Below are 19,692 nucleotides of genomic sequence, written 5' to 3'. Positions count from 1 at the left end.
ATTCTCCTTATTCAAGCCATCATCATCCTCTGCTAAATTACTATCAAAACCTGTCATGTTTTCCCCATGGCTTTATTCTTGTACTGCTGAAGTTTCAGAATTCATATTCCCTCAAAACTCAATGCCTTGTCAAGCACTGATGGTTCACATCTATATGCCTAGCTATTGAAGAGGCTGCAATTTGAGGATCATGGGTTGAAGCCAGCCCTGGCAAGAAAGTCTCTTGTCTCCAATTATCCAGCAAAAAGCCAGGAGTAGAGGTGTGGTTTAATTGGTAGAACACTAGCTTTGAGCAAAAAAAAGTTAGGGGTCAGTTTCCAGACCCTGAGTTCAAATCCCAGTACCAGAACAAACAAAAACATCAAAACTTCAATGTCTTTCCCCAAGATTGGAAAATTTCTACTTATCATTTCTACAAATAATGTTCCTCTCATTCTTTCCTAGAAATCCTAATACATGTATTTGAGTCCTCTTGATATATTCTCTACATCATTCATATTTAATTACCCTTCATCCTTCAGTCTCTCCTTCCAGAAGATTTGTGTGCAATCTCCATTCTAGGACAAGCCTGTTAGGCATAAGCTTTTAGAGCACCCTATGTGTTTTTTTCTAGCCTTGCAAAACAATTTTTATTTAAGTGGCTATTTAAAAATTGTATCCTTTAAACATTAGGCTTCATGAAAGCAAAGACCAGTTTCATTTTGTTCTTGGAAATATTTACCAGCACTTAACTGGCTACCTTTTATATTGTTGGGTACAAAAACACTTGTTACATAAGAAGACAAATAGTTTGATAACATGCACAAACACACACACATGCACACACACACACACACGTACACACATATGCATACACTATCAACTTTAGTTCAATCTGAAATGTCAAAGGAAATATAGAGAGAGTCACCAGTGAATTTATAGTGACACAATACAGAGGAATCACTCCTTGTAAATAAAAAGAAATGTATCACTCTTGTCTCACCTACAATAAAGGCCACTGACAAAGATTCATTTGAATGTGTAGATTGGTAATTTAAGGCCCTAGGAAAATTCTAGACTGGACTTTCAGAAACTTTGGTAATAATGACAAAAGAATATTTTAATTATTGAAGGCTTACATAATACTAAACTTTTATCCATTTTTTGCTAGGATTTCTATGCGTGGATTTTAATTTTGGAAAGTTTGATAACACAAAGATAATCTCATGAAAACGAAATGATCTGGGCATAATAGTTGTTGGTAGCTTTGAAGATGGCTGAAATGTATGCACAAAAGGTAATCGGTAAATTTTTGTAATTAGTAAAAGAAAAGTTCCTAACAGAGTATTATGATCAAGGCTTAACGATCTACTTGGTCAATATGTTATTAATGACTTTAATAGAAACCAGGAATTTATGCCAATATTATTTATATAGGCCATATACACCTGTAGAAGAAATAAAGTTTCACCAGTGGGGAGAAGGAGGATTCGGTTATTTTAAGTAGTTAAAACTATAAACCAATAAGCAGAACTTAAATAAAGTCATGCATTTATGATTCAAAATCCACTGAATAAATATAGGACAGGGAAGACTTGCTTAGACAGCATTCCCTATAGGAAAACAATCTACTTTCAACCAAGTAATGACCTACTGTCAGCTAACAGTCATGGTTACCTGAAGATACTATGGTCAGTTTAAGGGGAGCAGTTTCCATGCTAGACCTCCCTACTAAGATATAGGCCAAGATATGAAGTCCAAATGTCAATTCCTCAGCTTGGGGTTATAGGCCAGTCCACTACCTTGTTGTCTGAGGGTTTCTTAAACTTTACTTCCATCTGCCTCTGTATCCCTGTGTCTTCCTTCATGCTCTCTTACTTCTCCTTGCTGTATAACGTGGCCTCTTCACTGACTCCAAAAAGACACGGAACTCTGTTGAGCATTTTCAATACTGACAGGCTTTATGGAGGAAGTAGACAGAAGCATCAATGTCACACTGAGGAGCAGGTGGCTTCTACCATTTCCATCATTCTCTCAGACACCACACAGGGTTGTTCTATACACATCAAAGTTCCTTGGGTCCTCAGCTTCCATGTTTGGAGGCATATAGCTAAGGAACACTTGCTGCATGCTGTTATATTCATACTACATGAAGCTTTCATCCTGATTTACCATGCTGGTGTGACCAAATCAGGAATAGCAGGGTCAATTCTCTAAGGTCACCAACCCCCATGGTAAGTACCAGGAGGACAATGAAGAAGGTGACATGTGGGCCAGAAACTAGCAAGGGGAGTGAGGATGGGCTAGCTCCATCCTTCTTTGAGGACTGAAGGACTTCTCAGCATGTGGAGCCCATGCTTATTCTTAAGCAGGCCCGTTGTCTACCACAGATCTGTGATATGGACATTTATTCTTGCTTAAAGAGCCTGTTGGCTTCAGTTTAGCCTGGAGCAATGTTCAAGTGGGAAATGGCACACTGAATGTCAAACTTCTGAAGGTGATGATGAGAACTGGAAAAGAGAATAATTCTCTATTTGCTCCAGGGAAATGTTCTATGGCTTTTCAGAAACAACCATCCAACAATGGTTGTGATATTCTTCCTCTCTATGGATGTCTGTGAGGAAGAGTGAGAAAGAATCTCTGCCCCAGGTGCAAGGTAGGCTTAGGTAGCTCCAAACCTGTCCTTCAAACCAAAGTGCTAGGGTTTGGAAAGCCTAATTTATTATAGATTTTTTTGTCTAGGTTCTGAACTCACCTGGTCACCCTTGAATTTTAGTGAATAGTACATTCTTCCTCAGGATTACAAAAATCAGAATCTAGGAAGTTCCTCAAATCTTTACTTTCTTTAATAATATAGTTATCATTACCTCCTGTAGCACTGATGACATTTCCTCAAAATCCCTTGACTGAACAAATTCTAAAATCAGTGGGACTATAATTGCCTATAATGATGGTCATTTCAAAGCAGCATTGTTTTTTACATAATAGAAACTCAAATCTCCCAACTTAAAGATTTAATTTATTCAATGTTAAAGATAATGCAACCCCAAGACTAAGGTTAGTTGATTCATAATTTAACTGAAATATATTGTGAAATCTATTTACAAAGTAGTGTAGCAAATGCTTGCTCAGAGGTCACCCTATAACATAGCAAATACTTCCCCAAACAGGGATATTTCAATGCAGTGTGGTTTTGTCACCTCTACCTCATAGAAGAGATGCTATTTCATCTTTCGAACTTCTTTTTCTGTGATTCTGCTGCTGTGAAGATCCTCATAAATCCAAGTCAGCATTTCTCTATGAATAGTCTCTTGCTCTCAAATGAAACATGCAAGTATTTCATTCCTGTCCCTTGTATTACACAGCCTATGGACTCTGGCAGATGGTTACTATATGCCAAGCAAAGTTTTCATTACAAAAGTAAAGTCAAGTGCCTATGGCTCACGTCTAATGCTAGCTATACAGTAGGCTGAGGTTTGAGGACCATGGTCCCAAAATCAGTCAGTCAAAAAAGTCCTTGAGGGCTGGGAAGGTGGATCAGTGGTACAGTGCTTGCTTTGCATGCGTGAGGCACTGGGTTCGATTCCTCAGTACCACATAAACAGAAGAAGCCAGAAGTGGCGCTGTGGCTCAAGTAGTAGAGCACTAGCCTTGAGCTGAAGAGCTCAGGGACAGTGCCCAGGCCCAGAGTTCAGGCCCCATGACCAAAAAAAAAAATCCTTGAGACACTTATCTCCAGTTCACCAGCAAAAAAAATCACAGAAGTGGAAGTGTGATTCAAGTGGTACAGGGCCAACCTTGAGTGAAAAATCTAAGAGGGAGTTTGAGGCTGTGAGTTCAAGCCCTAGGATCAGGACATGGACACACACACACACACACACACACACACACACACACACACACACACACACACGAAAGAAATATTTGAATTGGTTCAAAAAATGTTTCTATATCTAGTATTCACCAATCTATCTTCAGCATTTTGTCATCAACAGATGATGGAAAAGTGTGAGTTCCATATAACTTCATCAATAGCATCTCAATGAACTAACGTTAATAGCTTTCTTTCTGCTGATAGCTATGTAAATATTTTCTTTTGCATGATTTGCCTTCCATTCCGGAAGATGATAACAGTTTATACGAAGACGGAACTTCCTCTTCTAGTGACTGTGTCAAATACCACAGCACTAAAATGTAAGTACTCATTAGATCCCCTTTTACACAAAAGAAACTGAGCCCAGAGGTTGACTAAGTTATTACTGGTAAGTAGCAGATAGTGAGCTTCAGTCCCCGGCCTGTAGAATCTCCTCTTCTAGCCACTGGTCTATATAATGCTATCCACTTGGTACTTCCTAGAACATAAAATTGAAATATCACCACGGTACTTGTTCACTGTCACTTTCCAAAGAATAACAATTTTTTAAATGACACTTTAGTGATGGAAATAAAGTAAGCTGCCTCAGCCTATCACATATGTTCCTTCATCTGTGAAGGATTTCCTAATTTTCTTTCCATCCAGGTCTGCCCTTCCCCTAATATATCTGAAGTCTTTGTTTGTGCTTGACTCAAGGTAATTAATCACATCCCGACTTACTTGAGAAATAAGACATCTATACATATAACTTGTGTACGAAAAATAACTACCACTGGACAGAAATGGAATGCTTTGAAACATGTAAAGCCTTGTACACTGTCAGTATCACCAAAAACCTGCAGAAAACAAATTCAATCTTTGGAAGTACTTGGTCGGCTGACCATCCTAGAGCGAACTCCACTTTCTGCCTGGGATCAAGCCGTAAAGATAGGACAGACTAACACTTTTATTTTGTAAATGAAATAATAGGAACAGAGAAGTTGAATAACCTACCCTAGATTACACAGATAGCAGTCAGAGAGGCAAACATTTTAGTTAGGCTGATATCTGAGCTATCAGTGCTAATGGCATCCATTAGATTAGCTTTTTTGCTCTTAGAAACACATGTTACCAGAAGAGAAGGTGTGAGCAAGAACTTCATATCTGTCCCAAGACCCTCAGAAGGGCAAGAGAAGAGAAAGGGCATGAAAAACTTACGCTGGCAAACACGGTTGTCATCAAGGTAATGCCCAGGAAAGCAGGTGATACTGCAGGTCCCAATGTGGGTCAGAACAAGGCCGGTGTCACATGAGGAGCAGGAGAAAGGGCCTCCACCCTGACATGTTCTACAGGAGGGGTGGCATCCTGCAGGAGAAGAGACATGACACAAACAGACCATGAAGTCATCCTCCCTTCCACAGTAGCCTTATGTGCCTCAAACAAGGCCCCCAAAGAGCACTCACTGGGCTTCAAGATGTGGCTCAAGTGATAGAGTGTCAGCTAAGGGAGAGCATGAGGCTCTCAGTTCAAGCCTCACTACTGAAACACAAGCGCGCGCGCACAGACACACACACACACACACACAGACACACACACACACACAAACAGAACTTCACAAGGGTCCTCCGGCCCTGAAGCCAGTACTTACTTTTACAAGCTCCCCTCTCTGCATAGTGTCCCGAGGGGCAGTGGGGAACACAGTGGTCTCTGAACAGTAGGTGGCGGGCATTCTGGCACCTCAGGCAGGTGCTGCCAGTGTCATGCAGATCAGCTGTGCACAACTGACACAGAGGATGGCAATCTAGAGAGGACAGAGAGGAGGGAGAAAGCAGGGATGCTCATGAGCACCAAGTCTAAATACCACAAGCACAGCACAGACAGCAAGAGAGTTTAGCCCAGAGGTAGATCATGTCAGGAAATTAGAAACTTGGGACCTGTACAAATCATGTATTTGGAATTTTTAAGCAAATGGCTAGACTCAGCACAGTAATTGGGTTTTCATCCCATTCCAACTGAACAACTTTCAAGTCCTGGGTCACTGTGTGTTAGATATTTGCTGGGGATACAGGGATCTGCTGAAAGATCAATCCTGCCAGTATCTCCTCCCCCAGAGCCAGAGCACTCAAGTGCAGTCTTTCTTGGTGCTCCAGAGCCCTCCACAAAGCCCCTGGACCTCCAGTGCCAGGGAGAGTAGGGGTGCTGTGGTTCCTAGATAATAGGATTGCGTTGCCAGAAAATTTTAGTCTTTAACTAGAAAAAAAAGTTATAAAGAAACAGTTGTGAGTTGAAAAATCATTTTTATGACCTGCTACCCAGTTCGTCTCAGCCCAGTCATGCCAGCTGTGATTAAAGCTATAAAACAAATTATCTCATCCAGGCAGCACGCTCTTGTTCTTGCTCGTATAATAGTCATCTTTTAATAAAGAACTTGATTGTGTTCAGTTTCCATTTGGGTGAAAACTTCCACTGCTTTCAAGTGGTAATTACCCTCTGAGTCTCATGAGCCATCCCTCATCAATGAGGCACAAGAAGACCCCAAATCTAGAACTACCTACCAAAATCAAAAGGAGTACAGACACAGGAAGAGGGAAAAAAGGGGGGGTCTGGTTTTATATGCTAATACAGAGCTCAGATAGCTCATTTCATCTCAACATCCGGATACATAGAGACTATAGTTTCCATCTACATTTTTACTAAAAAATAATCCATGCCAGTAACACAGATTATCTGCCCTAAGTGCTGTTCAAGCAGGTCTTTCTCTTACATTCTTGGTGATAGTGAACTGTTGATCATCCCGACACATCCCCTGAACAAAAAGCAAATAGTTTCTATCCTGGGTACCCCTCATCAGCATGAAAGGCTTTTTCTTTATAGCACCCCAGAGGTGAAGTCAAAACCGCATCTTCAGAAGTGCCAAATCTTCTAGGCACAGAAAGACAAAAGGTCCTGACCTTTCTCTGAACTTTGGGAGTCTCAAACTACAAGCAGCCTCTTGTGACTATTAGAGACAATTTGTGTTATCCTAAGAGCCAAATCAATCCTTACTACAAGCCCTTCAGTAAGTTATGAAGGAGGTGATGAATACATGGAGGGAAGTGTGAAACAGAGGCCCATTCATTCCTCCTGTTGAGGTGTGAAGTGTCCATGTTGACATGACACCAAGCATTTCGTTCTTTCTCCAGTGTCTTTCTTGCATTTCAGAAGCTCAGCCTAGGTGTGCAAAGTGAAGTTCAAGTAGTTTGGAAAGCTGCTAGAGCAAAAGAAGGTGATCTATGACTACATAAGCAAGCTGGTAAAATGTCAGCCTTGGAAACACTACTGCTTCAAGGCACTGTTCGGTGAAAAGTTATGGCTTCTTCGACCTCAAAGCAAATGTGTGCGGAGCATTCCTGCACTGACAAGATCTGTAGGTGTTCGGTGGTTCTAAAGAGCAGTTGTATCTAACTGAAACTTTCTCTAGTGTGCAATTAGAGAAATAAAAAAGAATAATCACCTAGTGAGAGCTTTGAAGGGAAAGTGGGCAGAGCTCTGTGGTATACAGTGGGTATAATAAATGTTTATGGATGTGCCTGTTCTTTCTTGGTGCTCTCTAGAAGCTATTTAAGTGAGTATAATTGTATTAATTATGTCTGAAGAAAGCCAGTGCAGGGTGACAGCCCAGCAGTCACCATGAAATCCTCACTATTCATCCCAAGTCACCACCCTATTCTGCCCACCCAGTCACATCTTCTCTGATGACCTCATCTACTCCACGTGGTTCAATGTGAATACACACCTTCCCTTCATACCTCTCAACTTGGAACATTAGCTGAACCCATTTTTCTCTCATGTTTTCCACTTTCCCATAATTTGTCTACCTAGTTCTTAGCCATATTCTCAATACTATTCCACCTTTTCTTCCCCATTTCTCTTCTTCCTTTCAACCCCAACTGCCATATGCACCACCTCCTTCCCACAGGGATTTTTTTCCTACAGATGCCCCAGCTTTTCCTTCACTTTTCTAAGTCCGCCACCTCACCAAAATCTGTCTTCAGTCTCCACAATTCAACTGTAATGTTGCTCTTGGAAAAAGCTCCAGTGTCCATTGACTAAACGCTTTGGCTCACTCTATCTTCTCATCCTACCTGACATCTATGGAACACATGGAACTTACAACTAGCATTCCTCTGTGAAGCTCTTGTTGCAATCTCTTGGCCTAACTTACCTGGTGTTTATGTTCATCCAGCTCTTCTTCCCTGGCCAACAACTGAGTGACTAAGTATAGGATTACTCCAACAATCCTCAACTTCTATCCTCCTAAGAATGTCTCAGGATGTCTTAAAGCCAAATGTGACTGGCTTTGCTTAAACAGACACCAGAAGTCAGTGGACAGGGTTCAAGAATTACAGAGACTGAAATCACTCAGGCCTTTCCTTTCTTTCCAGGGCTCCATGTTAAAGCAATCTTAAGAAGGCATTGATGAGTGCTGCTGATATAGCTCAGTTGTAGAGCATACATTTAGCATGCTCAAAACTAGGACTTGATCTCTAGTACCACATACACATGTTTTTAAATCATCACTCAATACCTAGACTTATCACATTTTATGATAGAGTACCCAGAGGCAAAGCAGAAATCAATAAGTGACATCTGAAAATATAAAACAGTCAACTGCCAGTTGCCCAGAGCATCACATTAATCCAGTTAGTTTACAGTTCTATCTTACACAGGGGATTGTAAGTACTAGAGTTCAGATAGTTGAACTTTCTGATTCTGTTAACTATTTGTATTCAGTCTATGGTTTTATAAGTCATACTGAAGCTGGGCAAGGTTGTTCATGTCTAAAATCCCAGATACATGGGAGACTGAGATGACTAGAATCACAGTTCTAAGACCAACCTGGGCAAAAAAAACCTCACAAGCTAGACATAAGGGTAACTCATTTTTGTCATCCAACTATGGCAGGAAGCATAAAATAGGATGATTATGGTCTAGGCACAGGCCTGGGCAAAATGTGAGAGCCTATCTCAAAAATAACCAAGAAATAAAAGGGTTTTCAGCAGTAGAGCACTTGCCTACCAAATAGGCAATATTAAACATCAAATCTTGTGAATAAATTCATTCCAAAGCAACAACAATCTGAAGGGGTTCCCATATCAACCCATTTGCATAAACCTCCCTTCCCAATCTTGTCAGTACAAGCCCCTACTTTAATAATGCTCTGGAATCCTGCTCTGAGGATTAGTTGACTGATTTTTATTAAATCAAGGCAAAAAGAATAATAAATTTCTAAAACCTAGGAAATACCTTTGTCCTCAGAGGCTTGAAGTCAAAAATCTCTTTGTAGGAAAAAATTCCTTGGGAGATCTCAAAATGAGTAATGACACACAGGGAAGGAAGCCAGAAATCAGAGCAACAAGAGCTTGAGAATTAATACCAAGGCTCTGACTTACAACCTAAAAAGTATAGTCCTCTAGGGCAGACCACAGAATTCAGACATGGTAGCTACAAGTGGCCATTCCCACTGAGTACCACCATCAAGCAAACTGCAGACTCAAGCCTGGGAACTGCTGTGATCTGCACAGGAGAGCAGCCTAGTGGGGTTTACACAAGTATCTTAAGGTTTTATATTTCTGACTGTAAAGCAATATATGGAAAAAACGTAAAGAGTATTCTCAAAAACTAAACAAACATAGAAATCATTCTAGGAATTCCTTTCAGAGTTAGTAACTAGTAACTACTGACATTTTCTAAAATTTTAATATAATTGTACAGATATAGAATTTTTTACATAGCTGAGATTATAGTAGTTACTCATTTTACCTAACATCATCTTATCTGAACTTTTTTGCTTGTCTCAGACATATACCAATTATTACAAATAAGAGAAACCATGGAACCTATGTTTCTTTGGGCCTGGCTTACTTCATTTAGTATAATTTTTTCCAAGTCTTTCCATTTCCTAACAAATGGAGAAATGTCATTCTTTCTGATGGAGGCATAGAATTCCATTGTATATATATACCACATTTTCTTGATCCATTCATCTACTGAGCGGCATCTGGGTTGGTTCCATATCTTAGCTATGGTAAATAATGCTGCAATAAACATAGTTGTGCTGGTAGCTTTAGTATGGTCTTGTTTGTGATCATTTGGGTATATGCCCAAAAGTGGGATTGCTGTGATTCAAAACTTTGGTAAAGTAGCAGGGTATAAAATTAACCCTTAAAAATTAATGGCTTTTCTGTATGCCAACAATGAGAAAAGTGTGGCTGAAATCAGGAAAGCAACTCTATTCATAATAGCCCCACAAAAAATAAAATACCTAGGACCTCTATGATGAAAACTTTAAAAACATGAAAAAGGAAATCAAAACAGAACTTAGAAAGTGGCAAAAACTCCCATGCTCCTGGATTGGAAAGATCAACATCGTGAAAATGGCAATACTTCCCAAGGCTATCTACAAATTCAATGCGATACCTATCAATATTCCAATCTCATTCTTCAAGGAAATAGAAGAAGCAATCCAAAAATTCATATGGAACAATAAAAGACCCCGAATAGCAAAAACTATCCTTAACAGAAAGAACAGTGCTGGAGGAATATTAATACCAAATTTCAAACTCTACTACAAAGCCATAGTAATGAAAACAACTTGGTACTGGCACAAGAAAAGATCTCAGGACCATTGGAATACAATTGAAAACCCAGAAATGAACCTACAGACATATAGCCATCTATTCTTCAATAAGGGAGCTATAAAAACAGAATAGAAGAAAGACAGACTCTTCAGTAAATGGTGCTGGCAAAATGGGTTAATCACTTGTAGGAAACTAAAGCTAAATCCTTATACATCAGCCTGCACCAGAATCAACTCCAAATGGATCAAAGACCTCGGAGTCAAAGCAGACACTCTAAAAACATTACAGGATGGAATAGGAGAAACCCTAGGTCTCCTTGGCACAGGCTGAATTTTTTTAAATAGAGACCCAGAAACACAACAAATGAAAGAAAAGTTTGACAAATGGGACTGCATGAAATTGCAGATTTTTAAAGTTATCACTGTAGAGATCCTTCACATCATTGTTTTTGCTTTTTTGGTTTTTTTTTTTTTTTTGAGGCTATTGCAAATGGAGTTGCTTTCCTGATTTTAGACTCAATTTTCTCATTGTTAACATACAGAAAAGCTATTGATTTTTGTTGGTTAATTTTATACCTGCTACTTTGCCAAAGTTTCAGGGTTGTATGATTTTCCTCATTTGTTGTAACTAGATTGTGCCTATAAATCTACAAGTAAACACAGTGGACGGTAAAACACAAAAAATTACACTTGTAAATGATAAATTATATGGAACTCTAAACATTCACAAGGTGAGACCAAAGAAGAATATTCTTAGGGAAGGATCGCACAGGCTCAATAGCTACGTGCATATGATCATATGAAATCATCGTTATCAAAATGAACTCCAAGAAATGGAAACAAGAATTTTTCTGTTATTTGCTTTTTCCTCTCTCCTTTATTGCTGTTTTTTATGTATGTACCTTTTGTCTCGTATGTAAATTGATCTGTTTTGCCGAGGGCAAGGGTAAGCACAGAAATAGCGAGACAAGGGGTGAACAATGGTACTCACAATGAAACAATGATACTCACTGAATACTATGCTGAACTATACAACTTGTGGGGGACAGAGGTCACAAGAGAAAAACTGGGAGAAAACAGGGAAGAGGTGTTTAAAAAGAAATGTACTTATTACCCGACTTATGTAACTGTAGCCCCTCTGTACATCACCTTACTAATAAAAATAAATAAATAAAAATAAGAACAAAACTGGGGGGGGGAGGCTTGGAAGGGATGGGAAGGGGAAACAAAGGAGGAAGCTACAATGCTTGATAAGAAATGTACTCATTATCTTGCCCATGTAATTGTAACCCCCTCTGTACAGTTTTTTCACAATAAAAAATAAATAAAAAAAGAAAAAAACTCAAAAAAATAAAAAAATAAGAACAAAACAAAAGAAAAACATTTTTAAAGGCAACATAGTAGTTTAACATTCAGTAAACAGAGGAAAAAAGCCACTTTTTGAAGTATGACCATTTATTTTCTACTGATATCCAGTTTTTTAATTAAGGCTATGATAAAACCTTTGTGTATAATTCTATCTGCATTCCAGATTATTTCCTAAAGACGATGTAAAAAGAGTATAATTAAAAGTATAATTACAGCTTGTATGTATTGATCTCCAAGTACATATTAGACACCATACTTATGATTGCACATGCATAATCTAAAGAGACAACAACGTTATCATCTCCATTTTATAAATGAAGAAGCTGAGACTCTAAGAGGGTAAGTATGAGCTCACTCATGTTATCCCCAGGCTGAATTCAAAGCACACATCATCAACCATTACCAGCATGAAAAGCAGGGCAAAATTCCTAAGAGAGATCATAGGTTTCTTTCTAGACAGTATCAATTTCTATTTCTAAGAGCTTCTCATTAGACTATTTTATCATACATTTTCAGTGCTTAGAATTTTTTTTAAATAATAAAATAATCTTTAAAAAATGTGCTTAGGGAAAACTAGTGTTAAATTGGTCATTTGGTCATTTTGCATATTTATTTTATATAAGTAAGGCTGAGCATTTAAAAGAAACCATTTTATTTTTTCTCAATAACAAAAATATTTAAGTGGTTACTATATTCACAGACTCTCAGCATGGTGGAGGAAAATGTCTTGAAATATAGAATGATACCCAAATAGTTTGTATATGTAGCCAAATAATATTCTGACATATCAAACAAGTCCATTCCTCACTTACAAGGATCATCTCCCTGAGGACCAGAAAGCATAAAGTCAGCATGTATTCCCTGAAAAACATCAACATCTGATCACCATGATGCCAAATTCGTAAGGCACAGGGCAAAGGTAAAAAGAAAACAAAATTTGCACTGGAACTCACAAATTCAGGGCTTCTTCCAGCAGCACAATTTTTATCTATACTCCATCTCCTTACCCAGTGTGCCCTACATCACAAGGGAAAGAAGGAGCGAGGATCACCCTTCTTTCTGTGAAGGGGTTGAGGAAGCCCAATGGAATATTCAAGGAACCAATCATTGAGTGGATTTGACCTGTGTATCAGCAGGCTGAGCATAAGAGAACATTGGATGTAGGGGACTAGCATGAGACCATCAAAATGTTCCACTGAAGATCACAGGAATAAGGAGAAAGTGTCATAGCATATGTAACAGAGGAACAAGCACAGTCCAGGGACAGACAAGCCCAGTTAGAGTGACAGAGACAAAAATTCACTATAAAAGGACCAGATGAGAAGTTGGGAAAGCCGGACACCCGTGGCTCATGCCTGTAAACCTAGCTATTCAGGAGGCTGAGATCTGAGGATCACGGTTCAAAGCCAGCCTGGGCAAGGAAAGTCTGAGACTCTTATCTCCAATAAACCACTTGAAAACTGGAAGTGGCACTGTGGTTCAAGCCATACTTCAGCTCACCTACAGGCCCAGAGTTCAAGCCCCACAACCGACCAAAAAAAAAGAAGTTGGGAAGGGTTAGTTCTAAGAACAAGGAATGCTTTGGCAAAAAAATCCAGAAGCTGAACAGAAAAAAGATGCCTTCAAGAAACTGAGAAAAGTGCACTGTGGCTGGATCTTAAATAACATACGTAAGAGTCACTCACAACCTTGCTAGGCTTTACTTAATAAGTCAAGAAAAGATATCTGGATTTATCCTACAGGCAATTGGGAATGGATTTGTGTGTGTGTGTGTGTGTGTGTGTGTGTGTGTGTGTGTGTGTGTGTGTGTGTGTGTGTGTGTGTGTGTGTGTGTGTGTGTGTGTGTGTGTATGGTTTGTCAGTCTATTACTATTACTGAGAGCTGTGTGGTTTTATTACAGATTAAACTGAGAAACTTGCATAGAAAGTCAGTGGTAATACAAAAATGCATTAGAACCATAGCACAAAACCAACAATTCAAGAAAATTCAGTCACTCTCAATGTAGAACAGGGAGCAGATTTCTTTCTGTTCTCAACTCTGCTCTAATTCTTACTCATCACATACATGCAGAAGTTCCTTCTGTGCCAATAAGAGATCCTAAATTGTTCTCAAGGGGCTTATCCCAGACTAGTCAAGTTAAATTAAAAAATATGTTAAGATGGGAACATGAAAACTGTGGTAACTGGGAATAAAGATTTTGAGCTATACCCTGGGAAGGAAGCAAAATTTTCTTATGGCTTACTTTTGAGGCATGACTAAGAAAGACCTTTTTTTTTTCGCAAATTGTCAGTTTCAAAACTCATTTAGAAATGAAAATGCAGGAATCCAATTTGGCCACATCAGCAACATGAAGTAGGCAGTTCCTATAGAGTTGGTGAATTAAATAATATTAAAAAAAACATTGGGTAAAAGTGTGGATGATTTGGGGGCGTAGGAAAAGATCACCATGGGTTATACAGGCTGATTTTCAAAAACTTGATCAAGCTAGGATGAAAAAAGAAGCTTCTTGGCTGAGTGTGTGACAATTTACAACTGCCTTGTCAGTTACAATTTGAGATCATGAAGACAGAAGTATCTCGCTGGCCAGCCAAATGTTATTAATTAGACAATCTAAATGGAATTAAGAGGTGGTATGGCTGCATCTCCAGACACCACAGAAGGTGACTGTCCTAGGGAGCTGCTGTGATACTTGCCATTGTCATATAACTCAGAGACCATTCTGAGTCATTGAAGAACTAACCTGATGTGGAGGAAATTCTTGAGGTAGGTGGTCACCCTCTGACAAATAGGAATTCAGACTGTGCTTGGACCCACACTGGGACAACACACCTGTCAGGAATTACATCCTGAAAATGTCAGTGTCCTCCCAGAGGCCAGCAATCTCCTGAATGAATTCCCATTAATCCTCCTCACTCTGCTTCTCCCTTCTGCTCCTACCCAAAGGTGGTATTTGAAACAAATTTCACAGCACACACCAGAGGAAGTTTATATTGTCACTGCTTAATCTGTACTAGGTCTGCAGTTACTAAAATAGAGGAATTGAGTTTCCAACCCATCAATCTAGCAGCTTCTGCAAGGATTAACATCCCATCCTAAAAGCCCCATCTGTGCAGCAAGTGATCCACAGCTGATCTTCCTGTCTAAAATCAAAGAAGTGGGAGGCTGACCTCAAATACATCTGACTAGTGAGTGTGTGTCCATTAATTGCTTAAAAACTGTCTCCAATCTGGAAGCCATTCTTAGATTCCTGCTAGTGTTACTTAGTAAGTAAATTCTTACTTGTCACTATTGCAATTACAGCAAAGAGTCCTTAAATATAACATTCATTAACAGTAAAGGGGAAAGAAAAGAGGCCAGAACACACTGATGCTTAGCCTGCTTCGGATCGTGGGTCTTTAATGAGCATGTGTATTATGGGGAGCAGGCAGATGGAATTCCAGTTGTTTGTATATGTGCCTCCTTGTTAATAAACTCAGTGAATTTACACTCTAAACAAGCAAATGAATGAACACATTACCAAATCAAAAGTCAGAAAATGGAGAATGAGCTCCAGATAAAATAAATACATTTCTCATTTTAAGCAGCAGAAGGTTTCATTTGTTTTCTAAATATGCCCAGCATGCAGTCAGGCTAAAAATTTAAACAGATAAAAAAAATTAATATTTGACTCAGCAGCTGCAAGGAACCTCTGATATATCATACTGTAGCTGGGAGGAAATTGCATGTGGTCATCACCGGATAATGCTTTCTTGACATCACAATGGTTCTGCCTGGAAGATCAGGGAGGATTACCCACAATTGTGAGAGATGGGATGATTTATTCTCATTTTGGGGGTAAAGTCACGAAAGCTTGAGAACACATCCAACACCTCTTTATGATAAAAGTTCTGGAGATGCTATGAATACATGGAGCATTCTTCAATATAACAAAGGCTGTATATGAAAAACCTACAGCCATCATTATACTTAATGGTGAAAAAATAAAATCAGGAATGAGACAAAATATGTACTCTTTTCTACTTGTCAATATAGTATTGCAGTTCCTAGCAAGAGCAATAAGGCAAGAAAAAAACATAAAGGGGATGCAAATAGGGAAGGAAGAAGCAAACTATCCCTCTTTGCAGATGACATAATCCTGTATTTAAAGGACCCTATTGACTACTAGACTATCAACTACTAGATCTGATTCAACCCACAAAAATCAGTAGCTTTTCTGTACATCAACAATGAGAAGACAGATACTGAAATCAGGCAAGCAATTCCATTTGCCATAACCTCAAAAAGAAAAATACTTGGGAATTAACTTAGCCAAAGATGTGAAGGACCTTTATAGTGAAAACTGTAAAAATCTAAAGAAGGAAATTGAAGAAAACTTAAGGAAATAGAAAGCCCTTACATGCTCTTGGATTGGAAGAATTAACCTTTTGTAAGTGTTAATACTGTGCAAAGCAATCTACAAAGTTGAAGAAATACCCAATAAAATCCCAACATCATTCTTCCTTGAGATAGAGAAACCAATCCAAAAATACATATGAACAACAAAAGACCCCAAATAGCAAAAGCAATGCCACAGTAGTGAAAACAGCTGGGTACTGGCACAAAAACAACCCCTGCTTTCACTGTGTTTGATGTTGGTGTAATTTGTGGAGGGGAAGGGAAAAAACAAATAGTTTAAAGAGGGATACAGGTGGATCCATTGCAACAATGAGATGTACAAGTTGTTATGTGGAAAAATGAACTTTACAACTTTGGTTGGGGGATAGGATGGGGGGGAGGAGGGGGGGAGGATAGGAAGAGATGGGAAGGGGAAACAAAGGAGGAGGCTACAATGCTTGATAAGAAATGTACTGATTATCTTGCCCATGTAATTGTAACCCCTCTGTACAGTATTTTCACAATAAAAAAATAAAAATTAAAAAAAAAAAACAAAAAAACAGGCCTAAAGACCAATGAAACAACAACAAAAAAAACTACAAATAAACCCACAGATGTACAATCATTTAATATTCCATAAGGGAGCCATAAACATAGGCCTAAAGTAAGACAGCCCCTACAACAAATGGTGCTGGCAAAACTGGATATCCACATGCAGAAATCCAAAACTAGATCCTTATATATCATCTTGTACCAGCATTAATTCAAAACACCTTAAAAAACTCATGTACAACTGAAACCATGAAATGATCACAGGAAAGAATAGGGGAAATATTAGGAATTCTTGGCACAGCAGAAATTTTCTAAGATCTAGAAGCACAGAAGAGCAAAGAAAGACTTTATAATCAAGACTACATAAACTAAAAAGTTTCTGCATGGCATTATTCACCATAGCTAAGATATGGACCCAATCCAGATGCCCCTCAGTAGATGAATGGATCAAGAAAATGTGGTATATATACACAATGGAATTCTATACCTCCATCAGAAAGCATGACACTAGCCCAATTGTTAGGAAATGGAAAGACTTAGAAAAAAACTGTATTAAGTGAAGTAAACCAGACCCAAAGAAATATAGGTCCCATGGTTTTCCTTATTTGCAATAACTAGTATATGTCTAGGATAATCTTACCAGACGAGCAGAAAAGGTCAAAAAGCTATGTACATATGACCATATAAGATGATGCTAAGTGAAATGAACCCCAAGATAGGGACACAAGAGGTTTATCTTTATTGCTGTTGTTTTTAATGTACTACGTGACTTTTTTGTTTCTTTTGTATGTTCTTCTCCCATGGTATAACCCCTGTTTTTATTGTATTTGATTCCAGTGCCTTGCACATTGTATATACTTTTTTTTTTCTAATTTGGGGAGGGGAAAGGAAATAACAAAATGCTGAAACAAGATACTGGTTGACCCACTATAACAATGAGATGTACAAGACACTATGTTGAAAACAAACTTTACAACTTGGTGTGGGGGGGGGGGGGGAGTTGGGGAAAGAGGAGAGGGAAAGGATGTTAGGCGAAAAACAAAGGAGGAGGTAACAGTACCCGATAGGAAATGTATTCATTACCTTACTCATGTAACTGTAGCTCCTCTGTATAGTATCTTTATTATATATATAAGTGTATATATAAAGTTTCTGCATGACAACAGACATAATCAACAAGCTAAAAAGACAGCCTACAGAATGGGATATTTTTGCCAGCTACACATCAGACAATGGCCTAATATCCAGAATATACAAAGAACTTTAAAAACGTTAGACCCTCAACAAACAAGCAACTCAATTAGAAGTAAACAAGGCCAACAACCACATGAAGAAGATACGTATCTCTGGCCATACAGGAAATTCAAATAAAAACAACATTGAGATTCTACCTCACCCCAGTTAGAATGGCCATCATCAAGAAAACAAACAATAACAGATGTTAGTGAGGATACAGCCAAACAGAAACCTTAATACACTGTCAGTGGGAATGTAAACTTGTTCAGCCACTCTGGAAAGCAGTGTGGTGGTTCCTCAATAAAACTGAACATAGGACTACTCTATGAAACAGAAATTCCACTCCTGGGCATTTATCCAAAATATTATGAACAAGGATACAGTAAAACTATCGGCAAACCATGTTTACTGTAGCACTGTTCACTATAGCCAAGATACAGAGTCAGCCCAGATGCCCTCAATGGATGACTGGATCCAGACAATGTGGCATATATACACAATGGAATTTTACTGATGCATTAGAAAGAATTAGAAAGAAAGGTATCCTTTGTAAAGAAATGGAAAGACTTGGAAAAAAGTATATTAACTGAAGTCCTGCACAGAGAGACAAATGAACCATGTTTTCCCTCATTTGTGGAGGCTAGATTTAGCTTACAAACTTGTAAGTAAATATGTTGGATGGTATGCAAGTATACAGAAATGTACCAGCTAAAATATACTAGATTCAAGGGAGATCGCAAATAGTGTAAATCCTTAGAAAGCCAAAATGAAGTTCAGCAAAATAAAATAGCAGGAAGTGAGTACTGGTGGAGTGGTGTCAAGAGGGAAGGGGTAGACAAAAGAAGAGGAGAAGGGGGGGAAATGCAGACAAGAATCCAATGTATATCCTACAAAACTAAGAAGAGGAAGGATGGGTGAGAATGTTGAAAGGAGTAACATTGATCAAGATACTTTGCATTCATAAACTGCGTTGTTAAATGGCAACTCCTCCGTCAACTACCTAAAGATAATAATCATTTTTTTTAAAGCTTGAGTATACTAAACTAAATATATGTTGTTGAAGTGATGACTTTGGATGTTGGTTTTATGGGAAATGTCTACTTAGCTGATAAATAATGGCCTATAAATTGGGAGATTTTTTTTTCATAATGTCTTATCTGTTGATTGGGTTCTTTTTTTTTTCATTCAAGGTTGCCATTCTACCACTTGCATTACTCTTTTACTTCTGGATTGTTGCTCATAAATTGGTGATAAGACTCTCTGGATCCTCAGATCTCAGCCTCCTGGCTTGGATTAAGTTCTTAATGCAAATACAAAATTACAGTTGGAAGTGGTTAAAACAATGAACACTTAGAGCTGTTTTTCATCAGGTATGAAAAAAGAATTTTATGCTGAAACTGACAGCCTGTAAAGGGGATCAAGAATCTGAGTTCCAATGCCACTTTTCAAATTAATGGGGTTCAACTTGAGATATAAATACAGAAGCAATCTAAAAAATAACAAATAGCAGAGTAGAATCTCTCTTTCTCTGTTACTTTGAGTTTATACCACCCAGAAGCTCTTAAAATCATGTGCTTTTCTTTCTCAAAGTCCTGAATTGGTACCAAAAAGAAATCATAAGCAAACCAAACAAAATCTACCAGCCAAACAAGCAAATAAAAATTTTCCTTTATTTCAGTGCCTGTGGCTATTGCTTTACTCTTAACAAAT

General features: G+C 38.5%; 1 protein-coding gene across 1 annotated transcript in view; it reads right to left on the bottom strand.

Annotated features, from left to right (window-relative positions):
• Fras1 (Fraser extracellular matrix complex subunit 1) overlaps positions 1–19,692 on the bottom strand; it is a 448,626-nt gene that overhangs the window by 180,121 nt on the left and 248,813 nt on the right. The window contains exons 21-22 of the mRNA XM_042678144.1: positions 5,481–5,633; positions 5,051–5,197 (exon numbers count right to left, since the gene is read on the bottom strand). Of these exons, the coding sequence (XP_042534078.1) occupies positions 5,051–5,197; positions 5,481–5,633 (300 nt within the window). The remainder of the gene's footprint in view (positions 1–5,050; positions 5,198–5,480; positions 5,634–19,692) is intronic.

This window comes from Dipodomys spectabilis, unplaced genomic scaffold, assembly GCF_019054845.1.
Source record: "Dipodomys spectabilis isolate Male_0828 unplaced genomic scaffold, ASM1905484v1 ptg000043l, whole genome shotgun sequence".
NCBI lineage: Eukaryota > Metazoa > Chordata > Mammalia > Rodentia > Heteromyidae > Dipodomys > Dipodomys spectabilis.
Note: the sequence above shows the minus strand (reverse complement) of the source record. Positions and strands in the feature narration are given on the sequence as shown.